The sequence below is a fragment of the Hylobates moloch genome, unplaced genomic scaffold (assembly GCF_009828535.3).
Source record: "Hylobates moloch isolate HMO894 unplaced genomic scaffold, HMol_V3 SCAFFOLD_67, whole genome shotgun sequence".
In the NCBI taxonomy this organism is placed as follows: domain Eukaryota; kingdom Metazoa; phylum Chordata; class Mammalia; order Primates; family Hylobatidae; genus Hylobates; species Hylobates moloch.
The window spans coordinates 56467-81661 of NW_026652342.1; the positions used below are offsets into that span (position 1 = coordinate 56467).

General features: G+C 37.8%; 1 protein-coding gene across 3 annotated transcripts in view; it reads right to left on the reverse strand.

The window, feature by feature from the left end:
- Nucleotides 1–25195, reverse strand: part of LOC116463810 (centrosomal protein of 112 kDa) — a 390683-nt gene that overhangs the window by 38888 nt on the left and 326600 nt on the right. For 2 of the 3 annotated variants that reach the window (XM_058434855.1, XM_032147075.3), the window contains exon 16: nucleotides 1514–1576. In XM_058434855.1, the coding sequence (XP_058290838.1) occupies nucleotides 1514–1576 (63 nt within the window). Of the gene's footprint in view, nucleotides 1–1513; nucleotides 1577–15619; nucleotides 15720–25195 lie in introns of those variants that run through there. The other variant, XM_058434856.1, reaches the window with a different exon arrangement.

The following is a 25195-nucleotide window of genomic DNA, read 5'->3' on the forward strand; positions in this document are numbered from 1 at the left end:
AACAGACAAAAAAATGAAATTTTATAACTATCACCAAAATTTTGCCACATTAAAAATGGAATGGATGGGCCAGGCGTGGTGTCTCATGCCTGTAATCCCAGCACTTTGGGAGGCTGAGGCAGGGGGATCACAAGATCAGGAGATCGAGACCATCCTGGCTAACAGAATGAAACCTCGTCTCTACTAAAAATATAAAAAATTAGCCGGGCGTGATGGTGGGCATCTGTAGTCCCAGCTACTTGGGAGGCTGAGGCAGGAGAATGGCATGAGCCCAGGAGGCGGAGCTTGCAGTGAGCCAAGACTGCACCACTGCATTCCAGCCTGGGGCAACAGAGCAAGACTCTGTGTCAAAAAAAATAAATAAAATAAAATAAAATAAAATAAATGGGAGAGATTTGGCCAGGCTGGTAGTGTTAAGGTTAAGAACTTCCACTTTGAAGTCAGATCCAGACTGGGTCCTGGCTTAGTCACTTGCCAACTTGTGTGATCTTATCTCTTGAATCTCAGTTTTCACAAATGGAAAAATGGCACCAATAATAGTTCCTAATTCCAGAGTTATTGTGAAAGACTGAATGAGTCAACATGGTTAGTGCCCCATGAACATTAGATATTATTATCTTTTTTGTTGTTGTTACTACTATTATGTGGCATTATGTGGTAGTATGGTAAATTCTAGTACCAAATACCATTGTATATATATAAAAATATGAAGACAAGCTGATTTTAACAATCATTAGATATGCTCACAAAACCAAATGGCTTAACTTACCTACCTGCAAAGTAAAGATAAGTAGTATTTATTTGTTCTATAATCACTTATGCAAGTAAGGAAAACTTGGAGTTCCTTAAATGATACTACTGGATATCACTGTAACAACTTATGCTGAAAAAGTACTCTGAGCATCATATTTCAAGTAGAGACAGGCATTCAATTATTGGCCTTTCTTATACTAAAACTATGACAGTAAGTACAAACAGCAAGTTATGGATGTAGGGACTTAGAATTCTCTTTTTCCCGAAAGGAGTCAACAGTTGAGCTGTAGACTTAACCTAGAATTATTTGTCATTTTGATTTTTGTTTGAAGAAGCCTTTAGGTAGAGCAAAATGGAATATTACAAAAAAAGCACAGATGGTACCAAACTGCTTACATCACAAATGTAGGTGTATATCTCCTGTTCTTGTGAAGTATGTTTCAGCCTGGGCTTGTTTAAGTGTACAGGCTGGTTTTACAACATCTGAGAGTGTGTGTGTGTGTGTGTGTGTGTGCGCGCGTGCGCGCGCGCTTGTATGTGTTGTTTCAAATGGTTAAATATGCCTAATTTTTCTTGATTTTTAATGACTGAAATATTAAAATCATGTTCTGTTTATTTGTATACCCATAAAAATATGATACCATTCCACAAAAAAAAACTGAAAAGAATGAAGTTTAACTTGAAAGTGCCAAGGCTTTTATATGGAGGTTTCATTTTTGTTTTGGTTTTACCTTGTTTTGTGTCTTTTAATGTTGCTTACCTGTGAAGATTTGGCAAGCTTCTGAGTGTATTCCTTTTCAATCTGCTTCAGCCTGCTGTTGGCCTGAAAAACACACGTACATGAACACATACACAGTGACCTGTGAGCTTGGTATCTCTTCCACATGCCTATCACCAGGCAGCTGGGATGCCTGCCAGCTGCACCACCCTTCTGGGGCAGCCAGAAAACCACAGGGCTTGTCTTTGATGTTACGCCAACTATTCATCACTTAAAAAGCAAAAAAAAAAAAAAAAATCTCTTCTGCCAATTATTAGACAGACATAAGACTTCTGTGGATAGAAAGAGAAAGGGAGAAAGAGAGAGAAATAGACACAGCAAAAGTATGAAGGCTCAGAAGGTAAAGTAGGGGAAAGAGAGAAGAAACAAGAGGGGCAAGGAAAAGGGAGAGGGAAGTGGAGGAAGAGGAAAGGAAGGTAAATTTAGTACTTTTTCACCTTAATTAAAAAAATAAAAGAAATAGATGATTCTGGACAAAGGAGATATGGGATTTTGAGAATCACTGAGCAAAGAGTTGAGCCCTGACTCTGCCAAATACATAAGAGCTAATTTCTACAGTGACAAATGTATCTAAATCAAACAAGTTTTATGTCCTGGAAATAGGGTGGCCTTTCTAGAATCAGTCCACATTGCTTAGAACTTGGTTATCCCCTCTGCCACTCAAGTTCCAATTCTTTTTATGTGATCTGTTTTCTGCTCTCTGGAAACTTTTGGGATCTTTATTTCATCATCAAGGTTTAAAAATGTCACAGTGACGTGCCCTAGACTGGGTCTTTTTCCCATCAATCATGTGGGCACTAAAGAGGCTCTTCACTCTGAACTTGTGTCCTTTACTACTGGGAAAGGTTGGTCATTACTCTCATGATTTCTCTCGTCTCTCTGTCTGTCCGTCTGTTTCCCTGAGTATGTCTCTCCTGCAACTCTGATTTTGTACCTCTTAGATTTAGTGTCTCTTTTTATTGTTGTTTCTATGTTCCATTTCTTTGTCTTTTTGATTATTCTTAGAATTTCCTCAACTTTTACCTAAAACGTTATATTCTGCCATCATATATATATATTCATAATTTCCAACAGTTCCTTTTTGTTTTTTGAACAGCATCATCATTATCATCCCTCTTTTTACAGATGAGAAAACTAAGGCACAGAGAGGGTAAGTAACTTGCCCAGCATCACACAGCTAGGAAGTGATGAAGCCAGGACACAAACTCACACTTTGGCTGCAGAGCACAGGTGCTCCACCAGTGAGAGCACTGTGTCATGCCTTGCAATACAGTCCTTCTATCTATCTCTCTATCTATCTCTCTATCTATCTATCTATCTATCTATCTATCTATCTACTTTTCCATCCATCCATCCATCCATCCATCCATCCATCATCTGTCTATATGTCTATAACTATCTATCTACACATATATTTTAATTTTTTTCTGCTGAGTGTGTGTGTGTGTGTGTGTGTGTGTGTGTCTGAGTTACCTTTGTTTATATACTTTCACCTGTCTGTTTTGGTCTTTGTCTTTCACTTTAGATACTTTCCTCAAATATCTGGTGATCTTTGATGTCCTTTCTTATTCAAAGTGAGGTCTCCAAAGCTGGATAAAAGAATCTTGCATGTGTGTATGGGTTTGTGGATGGGTGGGCATCACCACAGGGTGTGTTACAAAGGGGCCTGGACTCTCCCATGCCAGCATCTGACTGGATTTCCCTCTTGGATCAGTTTGCCCAGAGCTGCATCCTCCAGTTTCCTGCCAGGCAGCACAAATCTGATGGCCAGTATTTTCAGAAGGGCATCGAGGTGTTCAGGAGAGTGACTCTCGTGCAAGGTTAACCTCACATTTCTCCTCAACTGTACCTGAGGCCCTTTCTCATTCTACCTCTCCAGAGAACAAACCAGAGATAGGGATGGGGGCAGTCTTGGGATAAAATCTGGGCCATCTGTTCCAAATGCAGACTTTCAACCAAGCTTCCAGTTCTTCACTTCACCCCATACCCAGTCTCTCCAATTCCTGAACCTTCCCAAAGTTCTACCACGGGAAAAATCTTGCTGCTTCTAATTGGTATCCTTCAGGTCTCCCTTCCCCAAGAAATTGTTCAGTTTTTAGGATTCTTAGTTCTGCTAAGTTAATTTCAGGCCCAGCCTTTTTCAAGTTCTCAATGCTATTGATTTCTTATGTGTATGGTTGTCTCTTATTTTCTTTGAAAATAATTATAGTATAAAAATCTTGATGCCTGAGTCTCATCTGCAGAGGTTCTGATTCAATTTATCTGGGCTACAGGCTGGACACTAGGATTTTTAAAAATCTCTGCTGCTATTTCAAAAGTTCAGCCAAGGTTAAAAACCACTGGTTCATGCCTTTTTCAATTTCCTTACTTTCATTTTGATGGGACTTCCTCAGGGAGTGGAGATAAGAACAGGTGAGTTCTGTCCACTACCTTTAGTTGGAAGCAAATGATTTGTTTATTTTCATATCGCAAATAGGGTGAGGAAGCAATCCCATGCTCACAGCCCACTCCAGGCTCACCTCTATGGTAGTACTAAGGCTGAATTGGTCATTGCTGGTTAACCTGTCTTTTTCCCACTAGATAATGAGATCCTAGAAGGCAGCTCCTAGCCCCTAACATAGTGTTTGGGGCATAACTGTCCATCTAATGAATGAGTGGATGCCATACAAGACCTTTTCCTCTTCTATTGCCTCAGTCCATACCTCTGAAGTTTTCTTTTCATAACCATTTTTTTTATGGACTTAAGTTCAAAACCAATTCTTTAGAGTTCATTCCATAAACCTCTTTGTATCTATAATCCCATTGAGTACACAGGGTAGTTTTGTCTCTTCCAGAATAGTGAGGGCATGTGACTATTGCTGTTTTTCTAGTAAGTCATCAGACTTGACTCCAGCTCTGTTATGATTAAAGCCACTCTCCACCAGAATTAGGGCTACTCTGAATCTCTTGAGGTTTATTTGTCTTGGCTCACATTCTGTCACTATTTTTTTTTGTCACAAAATGCTTAATAAAGTATTTGTTGCTTTTAAAATAAACACTTAATAGAACTCATACCATGTCCCAGGCACTGTTCTAAGTGCTTTAAAAATATTCGCCCACTAGAAAATCTAAAAATTAATTCTAGTGTCATAAAGATGAGGTTACTTTTCCCTAAAAATGCTAGAGTCACGGATAATAGTTAGTGCAGGAAAGCCTGTGTCTCAGTGTGAGCTACTCTTCATGGGTTTATGGCCAGTCCCTAAATTTCACAAACCCAATGAAGCTCCTTTATAACTAAATATCCAATTCATTCATCAACTCTAGGCAGGTGGACAACAGCAATGAACAAAACAGGCAAGAATCCCTCTCCATTTTTATGAAACATCTAGAGAGTAAACAAAGTAACTTTGAAAAGTTACATGGTGCAAGGCTTATGGAGAAGTATCAATCAAGAAAGAGAAAGAGGAAGTAATAAAAGTTAGGGGGTACTTTATAATTTTAAAAATACTGAAGTAACAGATGGCCTCCCTGAGAGGGTGACGTATGAACAAAAACCTGTAGGAGATGAGGGTAACCTCTAGGGAAACAGCATTCCAGGCAGAAGGAAGAACCAGTGCAAAGGCCCTGAGGCAGAGGCATGCACAGCATGTTCAAGACACAGTATAGAGGCCAAGAGCAGTGGCTCACACTGGTAATCCAGCACTTTGGGAGGCTGAGGCTGGCAGATCGCTTTAGGCCAGGAGTTCGAGACCAGCCTGGCAAAAATGGTGAAACCCTGTCCCTACAAAAAATACAAAAATTAGCCAGGTGTGGTGGTGCATGCCTGTAATCCCAGCTACTTGGGAGGGTGAAGCAAGAGAATCACTTGAACTGGGAGGCGGAAGTTGCAGTGAGCCGAGATCGTGCCACTGCACTGCAGCCTGGGCAGCACAAGCTTCTGTCATACACACACACACACAAAAATACAGTGTAGAGGCCAGTGTGGTTGGATCAGTGCAACCAGTGGAGCACTGGCTCCCTCAGACAACACAGGGCTGTGACAGAACCAGGTCCTGCACGGTGTTGAACGTGATTGTAAGGAATCTGGCTTTTAAGATCAGTGAAAGAGAGAGTCACTGAAGGGGTTTGTGTTAGTCCATTCCTGCACTGCTACAAACCAAACACCGCATGTTCTTACTTGTAAGTGGGAGCTGAACGCTGAGAACACATGGACACATGGGGGCGGGACCCACTGGAGCCTGTTGGGGGTTGCGGGGAGAGAGAGCATCAGGAAGAATAGCTAATGCATGCTGGTCTTAATACCTAGGTATGGGTTGGTCTGTGCAGCAAACCACCATGGCACACGTTTACTATGTAACAAAACTGCACATCCTGTACATGTACCCCAGAACTTAAAAGTTGAAAAAGAAAAAAAAAACAAATAAAAATGACAAAAAGAGAAATACCCAAGTCTGGGTAATTTATAAACAAAAGAGGCTTAATTTGCTCATGGTTCTGCAGGCTGTACAGGAAGCATGGCTGGGGAGGCCTCAGGTAACCTGCAATCGCAGTGGAAGTTGAAGGGGAAACATGCATATCTTCACATGCCCAGAGCAGGAGAAAGAGAGGTGGGGAGGTAATACACACTTTCAAACAACCAGATCGCATGGCAACTCACTCACTGTCATAAGAACAGCATCGGGGGGAAATCTGCCCCCATGATCCAACCACCTCCCACCAGGCCCCACGTCCAACACTGGGGATTACAATTTGACCTAAGATTTGGGCAGGGACACACACCCAAACCATTTCAGGGTTTCAGTATAGGTTTGACATAGGTATTAATTTGACATAGGTATTAATAAGGACACTCCAGCTTTTGTTTGGGGCAAGAATGAAGCAAGTAAGACAGTTAGGAGGGTACTGCAAATAATCTAGGATGGCAATAGAGGAGGTGGTGAGAAGGAGTCAGATCAGAGAAAAATTAGAAAGTAGAACCAACTGGACATACTGTATAATGGAAAGAGACGAGTCAAGGATGACTTTTAAGATTTTTGTCCTAAGCAAGTAGACGAATGAGGTTGTCATTACCTAACATGGGAAAAGCTATAGGTGAAATAGGTTTTTGCAGAGAAGATCAAGAGATCAGTTTGCACTTATTAAACTTGGAGATGCCTGTTAAATGTGCAGTATTGAAGTATCTGGGTATTCAAGTCTTGAGTTAATGGTTTAAGGTCTAGGTTAAAACTATGAATTCAGAAGTCATCAGTTTATACAGGGTGTGTGAAACCATGCTACTGGATGAGATCCCAAGAATCTAGTGTATATACTGGATGAGATCCCAAGTATACACAAGAAAGCAGAGGTCTAAGTATACTCAGCCCTGCGCCTGCAAATGTTAGGAGGCTGGGACACGAGGAGGAAACAGACAGAAGAAACAGCCAGAGAGTCAAGAAATCAGGATAGGCTGGTGGCTCACACCTGCAATCCCAGTACTTTGGGAGGCCAAGGCAGGTGGATCACCTGAGGTCAGGAGTTCGAGACCAGCCTGACCAACATGGTGAAACTCCATCTCTACTAAAAATACAAAAAATTTGGCTGGGCGTGGTGGCGGGAGCCTGTAATCCCAGCGACTTGGGAGGCTGAGGCAGAAGAATCACTGGAACCTGGGAAGTGGAGGTTGCAGCGAGCTGAGATCGTGCCATTGCATTCCAGCTGTGATAGAGCAAGACTCTGTCTCAAAAAAAAAAAAAAAAAAAGAAATGAGGATAATATGGAATCTTGAGCCAACTGAAGAAAAGTGTTTCAAGGACTACTCAGTTGTGTCAAATGCTACAGAGAGGCCCTAAAAAGTGAGGCCTGAGAATTGATCACAGTAGTTTGGCAACACGGAAGTCACTGGTGATAAGGATAAAAGAAATTTTGTTGTAGTAGCAGACATGAAATCTGGATTAAAGGGAGTTCAGAGAGGAGATGCACTGGAATTTGTTCAGAATTTTATTATAAAGGGAAGGTGAGAAATGAGATGGAAGCTGCCCGAGAAGTGGGTGAATAGTTTTGTTTTTTAGTAAGCTGAGGAAATTAACGGCATGTTTGTAGGCTGATAGGAAAGATCTAGCAGTAGAGAGGGAGGAAAAAAACCAGATGATGCCAGAGCTTTCCTAGACACATGTCCTTGAGTTAAGGGGAGGGATATGTCATGGAGTGAACTGTGTCCTCCCAAAATTCCTATGTTATGTTGCAACCCTAAACCCCAATTTGACTGTATTTGGAGATAGGCCCTTTGGTGAGGTAATTAAGGCAAAATGAGGTCATAAGGGTGGGGCCCTACTCCAAGAGGATAGGTGTCATTATAAGAGGAAGAGACACCCATCTCTCTCTGCCTGTCTCTCTGTACACACACACAGGAAAGGAAATAGCAAGAATGCAGTGAGAGGCCTCAGGAAAGCAATCCTGATACCACCTTGATCTTGGGCTTCTAGCTTCCAGACCTGTGAGAGAATGAATTTCCATGGTTTAAGCCACCCAGTCTGTGGTGTTCTGTTATGGCAGCCCAAGCCAACTACTACAGGGTGGGACCTCGAGCACGAGGGGAGGAGACGGCCTTTGCTGGAAGTGCAGGCAAATGATCCCCCAGGAACAGCGATGGGAGCTTCTGATTGCTCTCGTTATCTCTACAAAGTAGGAAGAAAGAGTCATCAGCTGAGCATGAGGAAGGTAGAAAACATCTTTGGGAAATTTCAGAAGCGAAGGAAGGCATAAAATAGTCATCTAAAAAAAGCAGGAAAGGGAAAAGACAGAGAAATCCAGTTTGAGTCCCAGGACTCCAGGAAGCATCAGGACCCACTTGAAATTGCCAATGCTAAATTTAAAATGAGGCCAGTCTGTAATACAGAAACATTTCTGGAATTTGCTAACAGCTAAACAGAGTAGAATCAATACTTTGGAGAATAAGAGTAACCAAAGGAATAAAATTAACTGGTCAACTTTTGTGGTTTTTACTATTAATATTTTCTTCAGCGTAAATCATAGCTGCCTGAATTCCTGAACCCCTATTATATAAATCTAAAAAGCTCTGGTTTATCATGGTTGAAAATTCATGGCTAACTTATCAGGCAAACTGTCCCTAAAGCATTTTTTGAATAGCTTTAGTATCAAGATGGTACTGAGTGTACATTTCATTTCCCTGCTTAAAGGAAGGCTTAGTTATTTTAAACCAAGTCTTATTTTTATAGCTATCATTTGTATATAGAAACACAATTTTTAAACAACTACCAGCAGCATAACCTGAACAAATGTATAACAGAAGAGGAGGGAACCACAATTTGGGAACCACATAGTGAGACAGGGTCTCATTATGTTGCTCAGGCTGGACTCAAACTCCTAGGCACAAGGGATCCCTCAGCATCCCAAGTAGCTAGGATTACAGGTACATGACACTTCCCTTGGCTCTGCTCTATTTTTATTATTTCCTTTCTTCTGCTACTTTGGATTTAATTTGCTCTTCTTTTTCTTGTTTCCCAAATGAAAGCTTAGGCTATTGATTTTAGATATTTCTTCTTGTCTCATAAATGCATTCTATGTTATAAATTTCTCTTTAATCACTGCTTTCTCCATATCACATAAATTTTGGTAAGTTGTAGTTTCATTTAGTCCAAAATATTTTTAAATTTATATTGAGATTTCTTCTTTGACCCGTGTGATTTTTAAAGTGTGTTGTATAATCCCAAAGTATTTGGGGATTTCCAGCTATCTTTCTGTTGATTTCTAGTTTAGTTCCATTGTGGTCTGAGATCAGATACTGTATGATTTCTATTCTTTTAAATTTGTTAAGATACGTTTTACGGCCCAGAATGCAGTCTATCTAGGGGAATGGTCCATGTGAGGTTGCAAAGAATGTGTATGCTGCTGCTGTTGGATGAAGTAGTCCAAGATATCCATTATTTCCAGTTGACTGATGGTGTTGTTGAATTCAACTATGTCCGTACTGATTTTTCTGCCTGCTGGATCTGTCCATTTATGATAGTGGGTATTAAAGTCTACAACTATAATAGTAGATTCATCTATTTCTCCTTGCAGTTCTATCAGTTTTTGCCTCACATATTTTTCTTTGTTCATTTTTGTTTTTTTTGCCTCATGTATTTTGGTGTTCTGTTAGGTACGTATACACCTGTTAAGGATTGATATGTCTTCCTGGAGAATTAAACCCTTTATCATTAAGTAATGGCTACCATATCCCTGATAATTTTTTGTCCTAAAGTTCCACTGTATCTGAATTTAATATAACTACTAATCCTTTCGTTTGCTTAGTGTTAGTATGGCATATATTTTTTGATCCATTTACTTTAAACCTATATATGTCTTATATTTAAAGCAGGTTTCTTGGAGACAATATATACTTGGGTCTTATTTTTTGATCCACCCTGACAATCTCTGCCTTTTAATTGGTATGTTTAGGCCACTGACATCCAAAGTGATTACTTGATATAATTAGATCATAGCTACCATATTTGCTACTACTTTCTATTCATTGTCCTTGTTCAGTTTTCCTATTTTTGTCTTACAGTTTTTTCTGCATTTTGTGGGTTTTAATTGAGCATATTCCATTTTCTCTCCATGCTTCTTTTTTAAAACATATTTTTTACTGGTTGCCCTAGAGTTTATAATATACATTTATAAATAATCCAATTCCACCTTCAAATAACACTATATCATCTTATGGATAGTGGGAGTACCTTATATGAATGAAATAATCCTAATCTACTCCTTGTTATTTTTTGTATTACTGCTGTCATTCATTTCACATATATGTAAACTTATGTAAGTATATATGTGTGTATAAATATATATGAATATTGTTGCTGTTAATATTTTGAATAAACTGCTGTTAGGTCAATTATGAATAAGAAAAATAAAAGTTTTAATTTTATCTTCACTTATTCATTCTCTGATGCTCTACGTAGATCAAAGTTTCTTACCTATATCATTTTCGTTTTATCTAAAAACTTCTTGTTAACATTTCTTGTGAGGCAGGTCTACTGGCAACAAACTCCCCCAATTTTTGTTTGTCTGAGAAAGTATTTATCCTCCATTTTTGAAGAATAATTTTTTGAGGTACAGAATTCTAGATTGGTAGAGGTGTTTTCTCTCAACACTTGAGATTGTTCACTTCTCTCTCTTCACGCTTGCATGATTTCTTAGAAAACTGATGTAATTCTCATTTCTCCTTTTTATATGTAAGGTGTTCTTCTTTTCCCTCTGGCAGATTTCAATACTTTTTAAACATTTTTTATTTTCTGCATTTTGAATACGGTATGCCTAGGTATCTTTCATTTATGCTGATTGGTGTTTTCTGAGCTTACAGATCTGTGGTTTGGTGTCTGACACTAATTTGGGGAAAATTTCAGTCTTTATTTCATTAAATATTTCTTCTTCTCCTTTCTTTCTTCCCCTTCCTTTATTCTCATATGTGTACATTACACCTTTTGTAGATGTCTCAACTACAACATATTTTATTTTTTTTTCAGCCTTTTTTTTCTTTGTTTTACAACTTTGGAAGTTTCTACTGAGATATCCTCAAGCTCAGATATTCTTTCTTCAGCTGTGTCCAGGTCCAGTCTACTGATGAGTCTATCACAGTCTTCATTTGTTAGTGTTTTTGATCTCTAGCATTTCTTTTTCATTCTTTCTTAGAATTTCCATCTCTCTGCTTACATTGCCCATCTCTTCTTGCATGCCATCTACTTTATCCATTAAAGCCCTTAGCACATTAATCATAGCTGTTTTAAATTCCTGGTCTGATAATTTTAAGATCTCTGTCATATATGAGTCTGATTCTGATGCTTGCTCTGTCTCTTCAAGCTGTGTTTTTTGCCTTTTTGTATGCCTTGTAATTTTTTTTCCTTATGGCTGGACACGATGTATTGGGTATATGGAACTGCAGTGAAAAAGTCTTTAATCGTGGTGGTAAGGTGTCAGGGAAGACGAAGTATTCTATAGTCCTATAACTAGGTCAGTCTTTTAGTAAGCCTGTGCCTCTGGGCTGTAAATGTTACGGTGCTTCTCAGTTTCTCCCCCTCCTAGCTCAACCAGGATGGTTCAAGACTGGAGGGATCTGGGCTTGTACATTTTCCATCCCCCATACAGAAGGCTAGAGTTGGCTGTAGGTGGTTATCTCCTTTCCCCCAGATTGGTTAGGCTCTGAAAAATCCCCAATAATTTAGGTGCTTGTAAAACAGTTTTTCTTGATATCTTGTTGCCGTTGGATAGAAAGTTATATATAGCATATTTTGTCTAAAGCACAATTCAATGTCAGTATTTCCCTTTTAATTTTCTGTCTCACTGATCTGTCTGTTGTTGATGGCGGATATTGAAGTCCTCACTATTACTGTATTCCTATCTATTTCTCCCTTCATGTCCATTAATATTTGCTTTATATATTTAGGTGCTCTAATGTCTAATGTGCTCTAGTGTCTAATATATATTTACACTTGTTATATCCTCTTGATGAATGTTCTCTTTATCATTAGTGACTTTGTCTCTTATGAAAGTTTTTGACTTGATGTCTATTTTAAATCTAAATATAGCCACTTCTGTTCTCTCTTTTTTTACCATTTGCATGCAATACCTTCTTCCATCCCTTCACTTTTAGCCTATGTATTTCCTTAAGGCTAATGTAGGTCTCTCATAGGAAGCATATAATTGGATCTTGTTTTTTTATTCATTAAACCACTCTGCGTCTTTGGATTGGAAAATTTAATCCATTTATACTTATTGACATTTAAGGACTTACTACTGCTATGCTGTTTATTGTCTCCTGGTTGTTTTGTATATCCTTTGTTCCTTTTTTCCTTTCTTATTTGTCTTCATGATTTGGTGATCTTCTATAGTGCTAGGTTTTTATTCTTTTTTCTTTATTTTTTGTGTATTGCTATAGTGTTTTGCGTTGTGGTTACCACAAGGCTTACATAAAACGTCTTATAGTTATATAATAATTGACTATTTTACACTGATAACTTAATTTTTTCCAAATACAAAAACTCTAAACATTTATCCTCCACCCTGCTTGATCTAGTCTGCTATTGAAGCTCTCTATTGTATTTTTAAATTTCATTCATTGAATTCTTTAGGTCCAAGATTTCTGTTTGGTTCTTTGTTATGATACCTATCTCTGTTGAATTTCTCATTCAGATCATAAACTGACTGATATCATTAAATTGTCTCTCTATATTCTCTTGTAATTTTTTTGAGTTTCCTTTTCTTATTTTGAATTGCTTTTCAAACAATTCATAAATTTTCTTTTCTTTGGGGTCAGTTACTAAAGAATTATTGTGTTCTTTGGTGGTGTCATATTTCCTTCCTTTTTTAGCTGCTTGTAAAACAGGTTTTTTTGGTAGGCTTTGTTAAGTGCAACAAAGTGCTCTGGTGTATTTCACAATGGTCACTTTTCTCCTTCCCCTGCCAGAAGCACAAATGGTTTTTTCCACAATATTCATGATGAGGACCTGGTCAAGCTCCTGGGGGCAAAACTCACAAAAGCCCAACACTGCTATGGCTGCTTGCAAGCCATGTTAGACTCAATACCAAGAGAGTTTCCCTCAGCTAAGACTCTCCACTGTGGGGAACATTTAAACAGAAGGACCCCAAGAGCCCCTGCTACTGTGAACTCTCACAATATGTTGCTGCCACTGCTGCCCTAAACTCTTATAGCCTACAGCACTGAGGTACTCACAGTCATCTGTGATACTGATCACAGCTGAAGAAGCTGCATGGAGGCTTGACCACTGCATCTATTCAGAAGCGGGGCCAGCACATCCTTTTCAACCAGCACATTAAGGTCTATCTGCAGATGAAAATATTTTCCTATGAAAGTAACTCTGTAAAGTTTGGAAGTGGTGACTGTTTCATCAGATGTGAAGACATCAATTCAGAAACACAAGAAACATGAAAAAGGAAGGAAATATGACACCACCAAAGAACACAATAATTCTTTAGTAACTGACCCCAAAGAAAAGAAAATTTATGAATTGTTTGAAAAGCAATTCAAAATAAGAAAAGGAAACTTGAAAAATTACAAGAGAATATAGAGAGACAATTTAATGATATCAGTCAGTTTATGATCTGAATGAGAAATTCAACAGAGATAGGTATCATAACAAAGAACCAAACAGAAATCTTGGACCTAAAGAATTCAATGAATGAAATTTAAAAATACAATAGAGAGCTTCAATAGCAGACTAGATCAAGCAGGGTGGAGGATAAATGTTTACAGTTTTTGTATGTGGAAAAAATTAAGCTGTTATCAGTGTAAAATAGTCAATTATTATATAATTATAAGATGTTTTATGTAATCCTTGTGGTAACCACAAAGCAAAACACTACAGCAGATACACAAAAAATAAAGAAAAAAGAATAAAAACCTAGCACTATAGAAGATCACCAAATCATGAAGGCAAATAAGAAAGGAAAAAAGGAACAAAGGATATACAAAACAACCAGGAGACAATAAACAGCATGCAAATGGTAAAAAAAAGAGAGAACAGAAGTGGCTATATTTAGATTTAAAATAGACATCAAGTCAAAAACTTTCATAAGAGACAAAGAAAGTCCCTAATGATAAAGAGGACATTCATCAAGAGGATATAACAAGTGTAAATATATATTAGACATTAGAGCACCTAAATATATATTAGACATTAGAGCACATTAGACATTAGAGCACCTAAATATATAAAGCAAATATTAATGGACATGAAGGGAGAAATAGATAGGAATACGGTAATAGTGAGGACTTCAATATCCCCCATCAACAACAGAGAGATCAATGAGACAGAAAATTAAAAGGGAAATACTGACACTCAATTGTGCTTTAGACAAAATGGGCTATATATAACTTTCTGTCCAACAGCAACAAAACACACACTCTCCTTTAGTGCACATGGAACATTCTCCAGTATAGACTACATGGTGGGCCATAAAACAAGTCTTAAATTTAAGAAGATCAAAATCATGTCAAGTATTATTTCTGGCCACAATGGTACAAAATTAGAAATCAATAACAGAATTAACTTTGGAAAATTCACAAATATGTGGAAATTAAACAACTGGCTCTGAATAATCAATGGATCAAAGAAAAATCAAAAGATAAACTGAAAACTATCTTGAGACAAATGATAATGAAAACACAACATACCAAAACCTATGGGATGCCCCAAAGCATAAACTTCCCATAAGAGGAAAGCTTATAGCAATAAATGTCTACATTAAAAAAGGAGATCCCAAATAGCCTAACATTATGCCTCACAGAATTAGAAAATGAACAAATTAAACCCAAAGGTAGCAGAAGGAAGGAAATTAATAAATATCAGAAAAGAAATAGAGAATAGAAAAACCATAGGAAAAAAACAATAAAACTAAGAGTTGGTTTTTGAAAAAATGAACAAAACTGATAAACTCTTAGTTATACCAGCTAAAAAAGAAGACAGAAAGAGAAGATTCAAATATATAAACTCAGAAATGAAAGTGGAGACATTACAACAGATGTTCTCAGATATGAAATAGATCATAAGGAACTATTATTAACAATTATATGTCAACATAGTTGATCATCTAGGGTAAACAGATTAATTCCTAGGAAAATATAACTGAAGAAGGTTGAATAACAAAGAAATAGCTTGAACAGGCCAATAACAAATGAATAGATTGAAGTAGTAACTTAAAATCTCCCAAGAAAGAAAAGCCCAAGACCAGATGTCTTCATGGCTGGATTCTATCAAACTTTCAAAAAAGAATTAATACCAATACTTCTTAAATGCTTCCAAAAAAAAAAAAAAAAAAAGAACTGGATAATACACTTGACCCTTGAACAACATGGATGTTAATGGTGCTGACCACCCCAAAATGCAGTCAAAAATCTGCATGTAACATTTGATTACCCCAAAACTTAATTACTAATAGCCAACTGTTGACTGGAAGCCTTACTGATAACATAATCAATTAACACATATTTTATATATTACATTTATCCTATACTTTATTCTTACAGTAAATAAGCTAGAGAAAAGAAAATGTTATAAAAATAATAAAGAAGAGAAAATATATTTAATATTTATTAAGTGGGAAGTGGATCATCCTAAAGGTCTTCATCCTTGACATCTTGATGTTGAGTAGGCTGAGAAGAAGGAAAAGGAGTCGGTCTTGCTGTCTCGGGGTGGCAGAGGCAGAAGAAAATCTGCAGATAAGTAGACCCATGCAGTTCAAACCTGCGTTGTTCAAGGGTCAACACTACTTCCTAACACATTTTATGAGGCAGCATTACCTTGATACCTAAGCCAGACAAAGCAACATAGGAAAACTATAGGCCAACCTCTCTGAAGAACATTGATGCAAAACTCTTCAATAAAATATTATCAAACCAAATTCAACAACACATCAATACATCATGATTAAGTGGGTTTTACCCCTGACATGCAAGGCTGGTTTAATATACACAAGTCAATCAATGTGATATATCACATTAACAAACCACATGATCATATCAATTGACAAAAAAGCATTCAGGACAGCTCAATGTCTGATTTGATAAAAACTTTTAACAGTTTAGATATAGAAGGAAAGTTCTTCAAAATAATAAAGCCTATTTGAGTAAACCCCACAGCTAACATCATAATCAATGCAGAGAAACTGAAAGCTTTTTCTCTAAGATCTGGTTTAAGATAAGGATGCCAACTCTTACCACTTCTACTTAGAGTACTGGAGGTGCTATCAAGAACAATTAGACAGTAAGAAGAAATAACAGGTATTCAAGCTGGATAAAAAAAAGTAAAATTATCTCTATTTACAGATGACATGATCCTGTATGTAAAAAATCCCAAAGATTCCACATAAAAAAACAATTAGATCTAATAAATTAACTCAGTAAAGCTGCAGGATATAAAATCAACATATAAAAATCTATGACATTTCTATACACAACGATGTAGCCAAAAAAGAAATTGAGAAAACAATCTCATTTACAATCACATCAAAAAAATAAAATAGGAATAAATTTAACCAAGGAGAGAACTGTACACTGAAAACTATAAAACATTAATAAAAGAAATTGAAGAGGACACAAATAAATGAGAAGATATTCCATGCTCTTGGATTGGGAGAATTAATATTTTTTAAATGTCCATACGACTCCCAAAGGAATACATAGATGCAATGCAAACCCTATCAAAATTTCAATGACAGTCTTCACAGAAATAGAAAAAAAATCCTAAAATTCATAAGGACCCACAAAAGACCCCAAATAGCCAATGCAATTCTGAGAAAAATAAAGTTGGAGGCATCACAAATCCTGATTTAAAATTGTATTACAAAGCTGTGGCAATCAAAATTGTATGGTACTGATATAGAAACAGCTGCCTAGACTAATAGAACAGTAGAGAGAGCCCAGAAGTAAATCCAAACATATATGGCCAACTAATTTTCAGCAAGGGCAATAAGAAAACACAATGAGGAAAAGTTTCTTCGATAAATAGTGCTGGGAAAACTGGATTTCTATGTGTAAAAGAATAAAGTTGGACCCTTATCTTACACCATACATAAAAATTAACTGTCTCTCCAAATTTGGGGCCAGCAGTTTGCCCTGTGAGTTTACTTCTCTGATAAATATAAAAAATGCTGATCAGTTTTTTTTTTTCTGCTTTTTACTTGTTGTTAAGATGAATGGCAACTTCCAAGCACCTTACATGCCAGAGCAGAAACTGGAAATTAAGCTAAAAATAACATTTTAAATATCCAAATGGCTCCCAGAGAGACAAGGAGTAAGTTTACTGAATAATCTCAGTTATCTCTGAGATAGTATCACATCAACTAACATATGCGTGGTTGTATCCCAGAAAGAGAAAGAGGTTTGGAAAAATATTTGCAGATGGAATGGCTGAAAATTTTCCAAAATGAAAAAAAAAAACCCTCTAAGACCACAAGTCCAAAAGATCATCGAACAAATAAAATAAAATAAAATAAAAAACCAAGATAAATACAGAGAAAACCATATCAAGGCATAACATAATAAAAGCAAAGAACAGAAATAAATATAAAATCTTATAAGCAGCCAGAGAAAACAGACACATTAAAAAGACAGGAATCAATGAAGATTTCTCATTTGAAACTATGTAAGTCAGAGAACAATACAATGAATCTTTAAAGTGCTGAAATTAAAAAAAAAATCTGTTAATCTAGAAATGCATATCCAGTGAAACTATCTTTCCAAACTGAAAGTGAAAAGCACACATATTCAAAGAAAAATTGGAGAGAATTTGTCACCAGTAGATGCGCACTACAAAAAAGGTTGAAATAAGTTGTTTGGGCAGATGGACATGATACTAAATGGAAACCTGGATGAAACCAAGTGAACAAATAGTACTGGACATAAAAAAAAAAGCGTGTAAATATAAATTACTTTTTATTCTCACATTCAAATTTCTTTAAAAGACAATGAATATTTAAAGCAATAATAACAAAAGTATATTGTGAGGTTTATAATACTTGCAGAAACAGAGTATGAATGGGGAAATGGAAGTATACTGTTAAGAAACTTACATTTTATACGATCTGGTACAACAGTAGATGAAGACAGACTGTAATTAAGATGTATATAATAAAACCTAGATCAACAACTATAAAAACCAACAGTGAAGAGGTATAGCTAATAAGCTAATAGTAGAAATAAAATAAAATGTTAAGAAATAATTAATTCAGCCACTGCACTCCAGCCTGGGTGACAGAGCGAGACTCTGTCTAAACAAACAAACAAACAAACAAACAAACAAACAAAAGACATAATTCAATAAAAGGTAGGAAAAGAGGAGAAAGAAACAAATAGAAAAGAAATAGCAAAATGGTGGATTAAAACCTAACAATATCAATAACTATGTTAAATATAAGTAGCCTAAAAATTCCAACTAATTGGCAAAGCTTATCAGACTGTGTTTTTTAAAAAAGTTTAACTACATGGTGCTTTCAAGATAAATGCTTAAAAATCTTTTAAAAAACGTTAAGATTAAAAGGATGACAAAAGATGTATCATGCAAATAGTAATCATAAGAAAAGTGGAGTCAACATATGAATATCAAACAAAGTGGATTCCAGAACAAAGAAGCTGTTCTGTATCTCTGTAGAGATACCGAGGGGCATTCCACAATGATAAAAATTGAATTCATGAAAATGATATAACAATCCTAAATATGTATGTACCTAATTTTAAGGGCTTCAAAATACACGAAACAAAACCTGACAGAAATGAAAGGATAAATAGGGAAATTCACAAATGACAACTGAAGATAATTCAAAACTCCTTTCACAGGAATTGATAGGACAAGTAGACCATATTAGTGAGGATATAGATAGTTCAAAAACTGCTATCAACCTACTTGACCATTAATCAAGATAGACCATATTCGGGGCCATAAAATAAATTTCAGTAAATTAAAGAGGATTGATCTCATAGAGTAAATGCTCTGACCATAAAGAAATTAAATTAGAAATCCATAACAGAAATTAATCTTAATTTTTGTAAAGTAAAAGATAGACATATACTAATATTTGAGCCAAGAAAGAATCATGGCTAGGCATGGTAGCTCATGTCTATAATCCCAGTGCTTTGGGAGGCCAAGGCAGGAGAATTGCTTGAGGCCAGAAGTTCAAGATGAGCCTGGGCAACATAGTGAGACCCCATGTCTAAGAAAAAAAAAATAATTTAAAAATTAGCCAGGTGTGGTGGTACATGCCTGTATTCCTAGCTACTTGGGAGCTGGGAGGTGGGAGGGTTGCTTGAGCCCAGGAGTTTGAGTTTACAGTGAGCTGTGATAGTGGCACTGCTGTCCAGCCTGGGCAACACAACAAGACCCTGTACCTGAAAAAAAAATTGCAAAGGAAATTAGAAAATATTTTGAAATGAATGAAAATGGAAGCATATACTTATAGAATGCAGCTGAATCAGTACTTAGAGGAAATTTTTACCTTCTGAATTCTTTTATTAGCAAAGAAGGGAGTTCAAAAATAAGTGGTATAAGCTTTCAATTGAAGCAACCTGAAAAAGAACAGTAAATTAAAGACCAAGTAAGCAAAAGAAAGAAAATAAATATAAGAGTTGAAATCAATGAATTAGAAAAGAGGAAAACAATAGAGAAAAATTAATGAAACCAAAAGCTGGTTCTTTAAGAACAATAAAACTGATAAATTTCTAGATGGATAGATCTGAAAAAGAAGACACAAATTAACAATATCAGAAATAGAGATGGGACATTACTATCAGATTCTGTAGACATTAATAGGGTAATAAGAAAATATGAACATCATATTTACAAATGTTTGATAATTTAAACAAAACGGATAAATCTCTTAAGTGACAGAAATTACTCCAAGTGACTCAAGAATTAGAAAACTCAAAGACCCCTCTGTTTATTACACACACACACACACACACACACACACACACACACACACACACAGCCCTTTCTGAAATCCTGATATACCCCTCTGCACTGTGTTAGTTTTGCAAACATTTACTTTGAGGACCTTCTCCGGGTTAGGCACTGTATGTTTACAGAAGTAAAAGATTTAATGCAGTTGGGGAGGGAAGAGATAGATGAGTGAATAAATAAAATACTGCATAATAAGTGTCATGAAAGAGATCTGCACAGGGTGTTATTAAGGAAAAAATATGAGATACCCTACATGAGAGAAGGCTTCCATAAGGAGGTGAATATTAAAGGGTAATGATGATAATGATGTTGACGATGATAATGACAATGATAATGATAGCAACAACAACAAAATAACTGTTTACTTTTCTCTTACTCTATTGACACATATTGGCTAAATGTGTTACACATATGAACAAATCTAAACCTCTCAAAAACTCTGTGGTAGGCACTATTATCCTCACTGAAACTGAGAGACCCAGCAGATAAAAAACTTGTCTACGGCTATGCAGCTAGGAATGAAAACGAATCAAGTGACTGAAAGAGAGAGAAGAAAGTTTCAGATGACAGGAGTGACGTGTAAAGGTACAGACGCTTGAGGAAGCATGGTAGGTAGATTTGAGGCTGCAAGCTTCTTTCCTTCCTTCACAGGCACATTTCTTGAAAGGTAATATCTACCCTCTGCCTTCATTTTCATTTCCTTATTAGTTCAAGAAATATTTACTGAGCTCCAGTCTTTTCCTTGATGACCTGAAATTTGACCCTGTCCCTTCTATTCAACTTGCCAACTACCTTTTTACTGCTGTAATAAGAGGCCATTTTTTTATAATACTCATTTTCTTTTGATTATAAAAGTAAATTCAGATTGTGATGATGGTGTACAATTCTGTAAATCTGTTAAAAATCATTGAACCAGACACAAAACAAGAATGTCTCCAAATGTAAATTATACTTAAATGCTCATTGTAGAAAAACCAGGAAATAGAAAGAAATACATACGGTGACTATCTCCTCTAATCTATCACCGCATGTAGCTAGTGATTTTTCCGTGCAATGTTTTGCACATTACCTGGATATTTCTGAAGTCTTAAACCTGATATTTTCTTCTACTCAGCCCTGCCCAGCTTGTCATTCTACCTTCACTGCCTCATGGGAAAGGATGGCAGAAGTATAGAAAAAGGAAAGGAGGTTGGGCACAGTAGCTCACGACTGTAATCCCGGCGCTTTAGGAGGACGAGGCGGGCGGATCACCTGAGGTCAGGAGTTCAAGAACAGCCTGGCTAACATGGCAAAACCCTGTCTTTACTAAAAAAATACAAAAATTAGCCAGGCATGGTGGCACACGCCTGTAATCCCAGCTACTTGGGAGCCTGAGGCCAGAGAATCACTTGAACCTGGGAGGTGGAGGTTGCTGTGAGCTGAGATTGCACCACTGCGCTCCAAGCCTGGGTGACAAAGTGAGGCTCTGTCTCAAAAAAAAAAAAAAAAAAGAGTCCATTTTTGGATTTAAACAATAACCAGGGCTTACTGGATCCAGGGCAGGGCATAAGAGTACTACTTGAAAGTCGGTTTTACCTCCCTGCTTCCCTCACCCCAAGACTAGAAAAGAGGGATGGGGCATAATCAGGAATGAAGGAGAAAATGTTTACCTGCGGTTTTGTTCCCGAGAAAAGACCCTATTTCTTACTTTGCCTTCTCCATTAAGCCTGGGAGATGGGGAAACAACAGAAGCCCCATATAGGTCAGGGATCCTCTGAGAGCAGAAGGAGCTGCTGTTCACAGACAGGTCAGGAGAGGTGAGAGGCTGTGGGGCCACACTGTAGAGCAGAGACACAAGCACAGATGAGCTTGGCAGCGTGTGTTCAGGCTGGCCAGCAAGACTGCAGGACCTGTTTCCTGTGGGCTCCCCACTGCCCCCTGACCACACACAGGAAGAATACAATATTTCCTGGGTGTCTGAGAGCAGCACGGATGTAGCCAAAATAATGTCAAATCAAAGATTAGTGGGGATAATCGATGTCTCCGTGGGTGCCTGGGTGGGTTGGTGACATCCAGGATCAGAGGCCCTACCCCATGGCATGATAGAGCCACTGGGGCTTACATGCTATCCTGAAACCAGGGGAGTGACTGAGGCCTAAGGTGATGAAAGGCAAGTAGCAAGTTTCTGCTGCACAGCCAAATGGTGATTCAAAACAGAAATGGATTACAGTGAAGTAGGCACCTCTGAGTTTATGGCCTGAGATCCGGACCCTTCACAGTGTATCAGCAGGAAGGGTTTGGCGAGGCTTTGGTGGTATTTGGCTCAGATCCTGGTTTGTTGCCCTGCTTCCTCTTCATGAAGGAGACACGCAGGAAAGTAGTAGCAGCAGCGGAGACACAAAAAGCTGCTTTATTACAGGCTGCTTCTGTGCTCAATACCCTTGACGTGGCGAGTGGGCGGGAACATGAGGCTCAGTTTCTGAGCCCCAGGAGGTCAAGACTCCCTCCTCCTAAGCTTGAAAATCAGCATTTGACCATCTTTTGGCCAACATAGGGTAGAGGAACCTGAAGCCACAGCAAGCTCACTTATTCCTAAAGAGAGAGAGCGAGACAACTGGGCCTGCCTGGGAAGGCTCCAGCCCTGTCATACCCGCACAGCTGGGACAAGGAGTCAGAGTAAGCTAGGGCCGTGCAAGTGTGACACCAGGGACCCTGCTCACCCTCAAGCATGGCAGAGACAATGTCCTCACCAGATCAGTGCTGCCTCTGCACGCAGAGGAAGGGGGTTGAGGAAGTAGAGATGGCAGGAAAGCACAAGCATTTTTATCACAGTTTTCCCCACTTTGCATTATATCATAAACATTTTCTCATGTAATTAAAATTATTTCAAAACCTAATTTTTAAAATTTTATTTAAAATTTTATTTTTTTGAGGTGGAGTCTCGGTCTGTCACCCAGGCAGGAGTGCAGCGGTGCGATCTTGGCTCACTGCAACCTCTGCCTCCCAGGTTCAATCTATTCTCCTGTCTCAGCCTCCCGAGTAGCTGGGATTACAGGCATGCGCCACTACGCCCGGCTAATTTTTGTATTTTTAGTAGAGATGGCATTTCACCATGTTAACTAGGCTTGTTTCTAACTCCCGACCTCAAGTGATTCACCCGCCTCAGCCTCCCAAAGTGCTGGGATTACAGGCACGAGCCATTGCGCCCAGCAAAACCTAATTCTTAAAAGCTTAGTATTTTATCATGTGAGTTGAGACTTTTAAAATGTTCCCATAAATTCAGGAAAAAACTGATTCTTCTGTAGCCACAGTAACATGTAGCCATCAGAACTGGTTTTAAATCCGTTCAATTAATCCATGACAACTGGTTTTGGTGAACACGCTTTCATAATCAACCAAGAGGTGTCAGCCCCTGACTTGGAAAAGCCAGCTAATCAGAGATGGACTCGCTGCAACAAACATACCTCTGAGGCCACCCAGTCGGCAACAGCCTCACACAAGTCTCTGGACTTCTACTTGACAATGTCAAGCCGTGGCTTTGGAAGGACCTCCCACCCCCATCTTTATGCCACCCCAAACCCTATACAAGACTTACCATCTGCTCTGTTCAAAGTGACTGTGCCTGACCGGCATAGCTGCCCCTTTTTATAGTTAGTAAGTGATCGCCTTTCTCTTTTTATTTGAGATACTGACAGGAGATAGCATGACTTATTGAACTATTCTTCTCTTGCTGGATATTTAGATTATTTCCAATGCTTTATCATTATAAATAAAACTGTGGTATTTATCTGCACATAAAAATGTTTAATTGCACCACTGATTATATTTTTAAGATAAATCCCAGAAAGTGAAATGACTAAGTCAATGGATAGAAGTGGTTTTACAGATTTTTATAAATATTGTCAAAGTGTTTTCCAGAGAGACTGTATCAATTTACACTCATATATATCATTGTCTAGGTTGCCCATTCTGCTATATGTTTGTAAGAATTAAGTATTTCAATTAATACAATCTTTGTCAATGTAATAAGAATAGTTTCTTATTTTAATTTGTATTTATTTCTGAGAATGAATATGCTAGTTGTTTCCATAACACCTATTCTCCCTTCTTCCATAGGAATAAAATTTTTGGTTGGGCATCTGCTGTCCAGAATAAAGACTATATTTTCCAGCCGGACGTGGTCATGTGACCGCATTTAGGTGGCATGTAAATGGAGGCACTGTGTGGCAGCTTCTGGAAACTTCCTTTTGAGGCGCCATGTAGGTGAACTTGGATTCTTCTTTGTCCACTTCTCACTCCTCATTCTGATGCCTAGGCTTTAATGCAAGCTTGGACCACAAAATTGAGGACTGCACCACAGGCACAGGGTAAGCCAGACCGTGACCTGAACGTGACAGACATAAACTCTTTTGTTTAAGCCACCATTTAGATTTGGAATTTTCTGTGATTCGCTGATGATTCTAATCATAATGAATACACCCCTGTTTATTGGCCATATTTCCTGACTTTCTGTTCTGATTTGCCACCTGCTGACTTGCCACTTCCATCTAAGCTGTCCCCCTGAGAACATAAAAATTTCACATCTCGACAGTTCTATGTACTTTGAGGGTAGGAGCTGTGCTACAGTCATTTATCATCCCACTACCCACACACTACACACCAAGGCCAGTGATCAATAAGCAGGTGCTTATCGAAGTACTCAATATGTGTCTAGTGGTTGAAGTTCTCCTCCCCTTCATGAATATTCTTAATCTGGAGCTATAGCTAGGCTTTAAGAGTCCATAGACCACTCCCTAAAGTTTTATTCAAACTTTTTATTTTAGTTTATTATATTTTATTCATATATAAATTTTTTATATATATCCTGTATTTTTTTCTGGAAGAGAATCTAAATATTTCAACATATATTTTCAAAGGACTAAATGACTCAAAGAAGTGTGAATGGCACTGTACCTACGACACACTGGAACCACCATTCTGCCCCACCAACAGGCTGAAAACCATTACTTTTTCTTCAGTTCATTGGTCCATCACATTTCCACTGCCTTACCCAATTCAGTTATTTCTCAATCTCATGTCGACAGTATTCTCCTGACCTGTCTCCCTACCTCAATCGTTAGCCCATCTCTAATGTGCCCTGGACCTCTATGGTGACTGTCCTGCCAAAGAATCAGTCCTGCTTACCAAGTCCACAGTCCCCACCCTGGTACTCAAGGTCCTTGGTGATATGGAGCCCATGTCTCTTTCAAACACCACC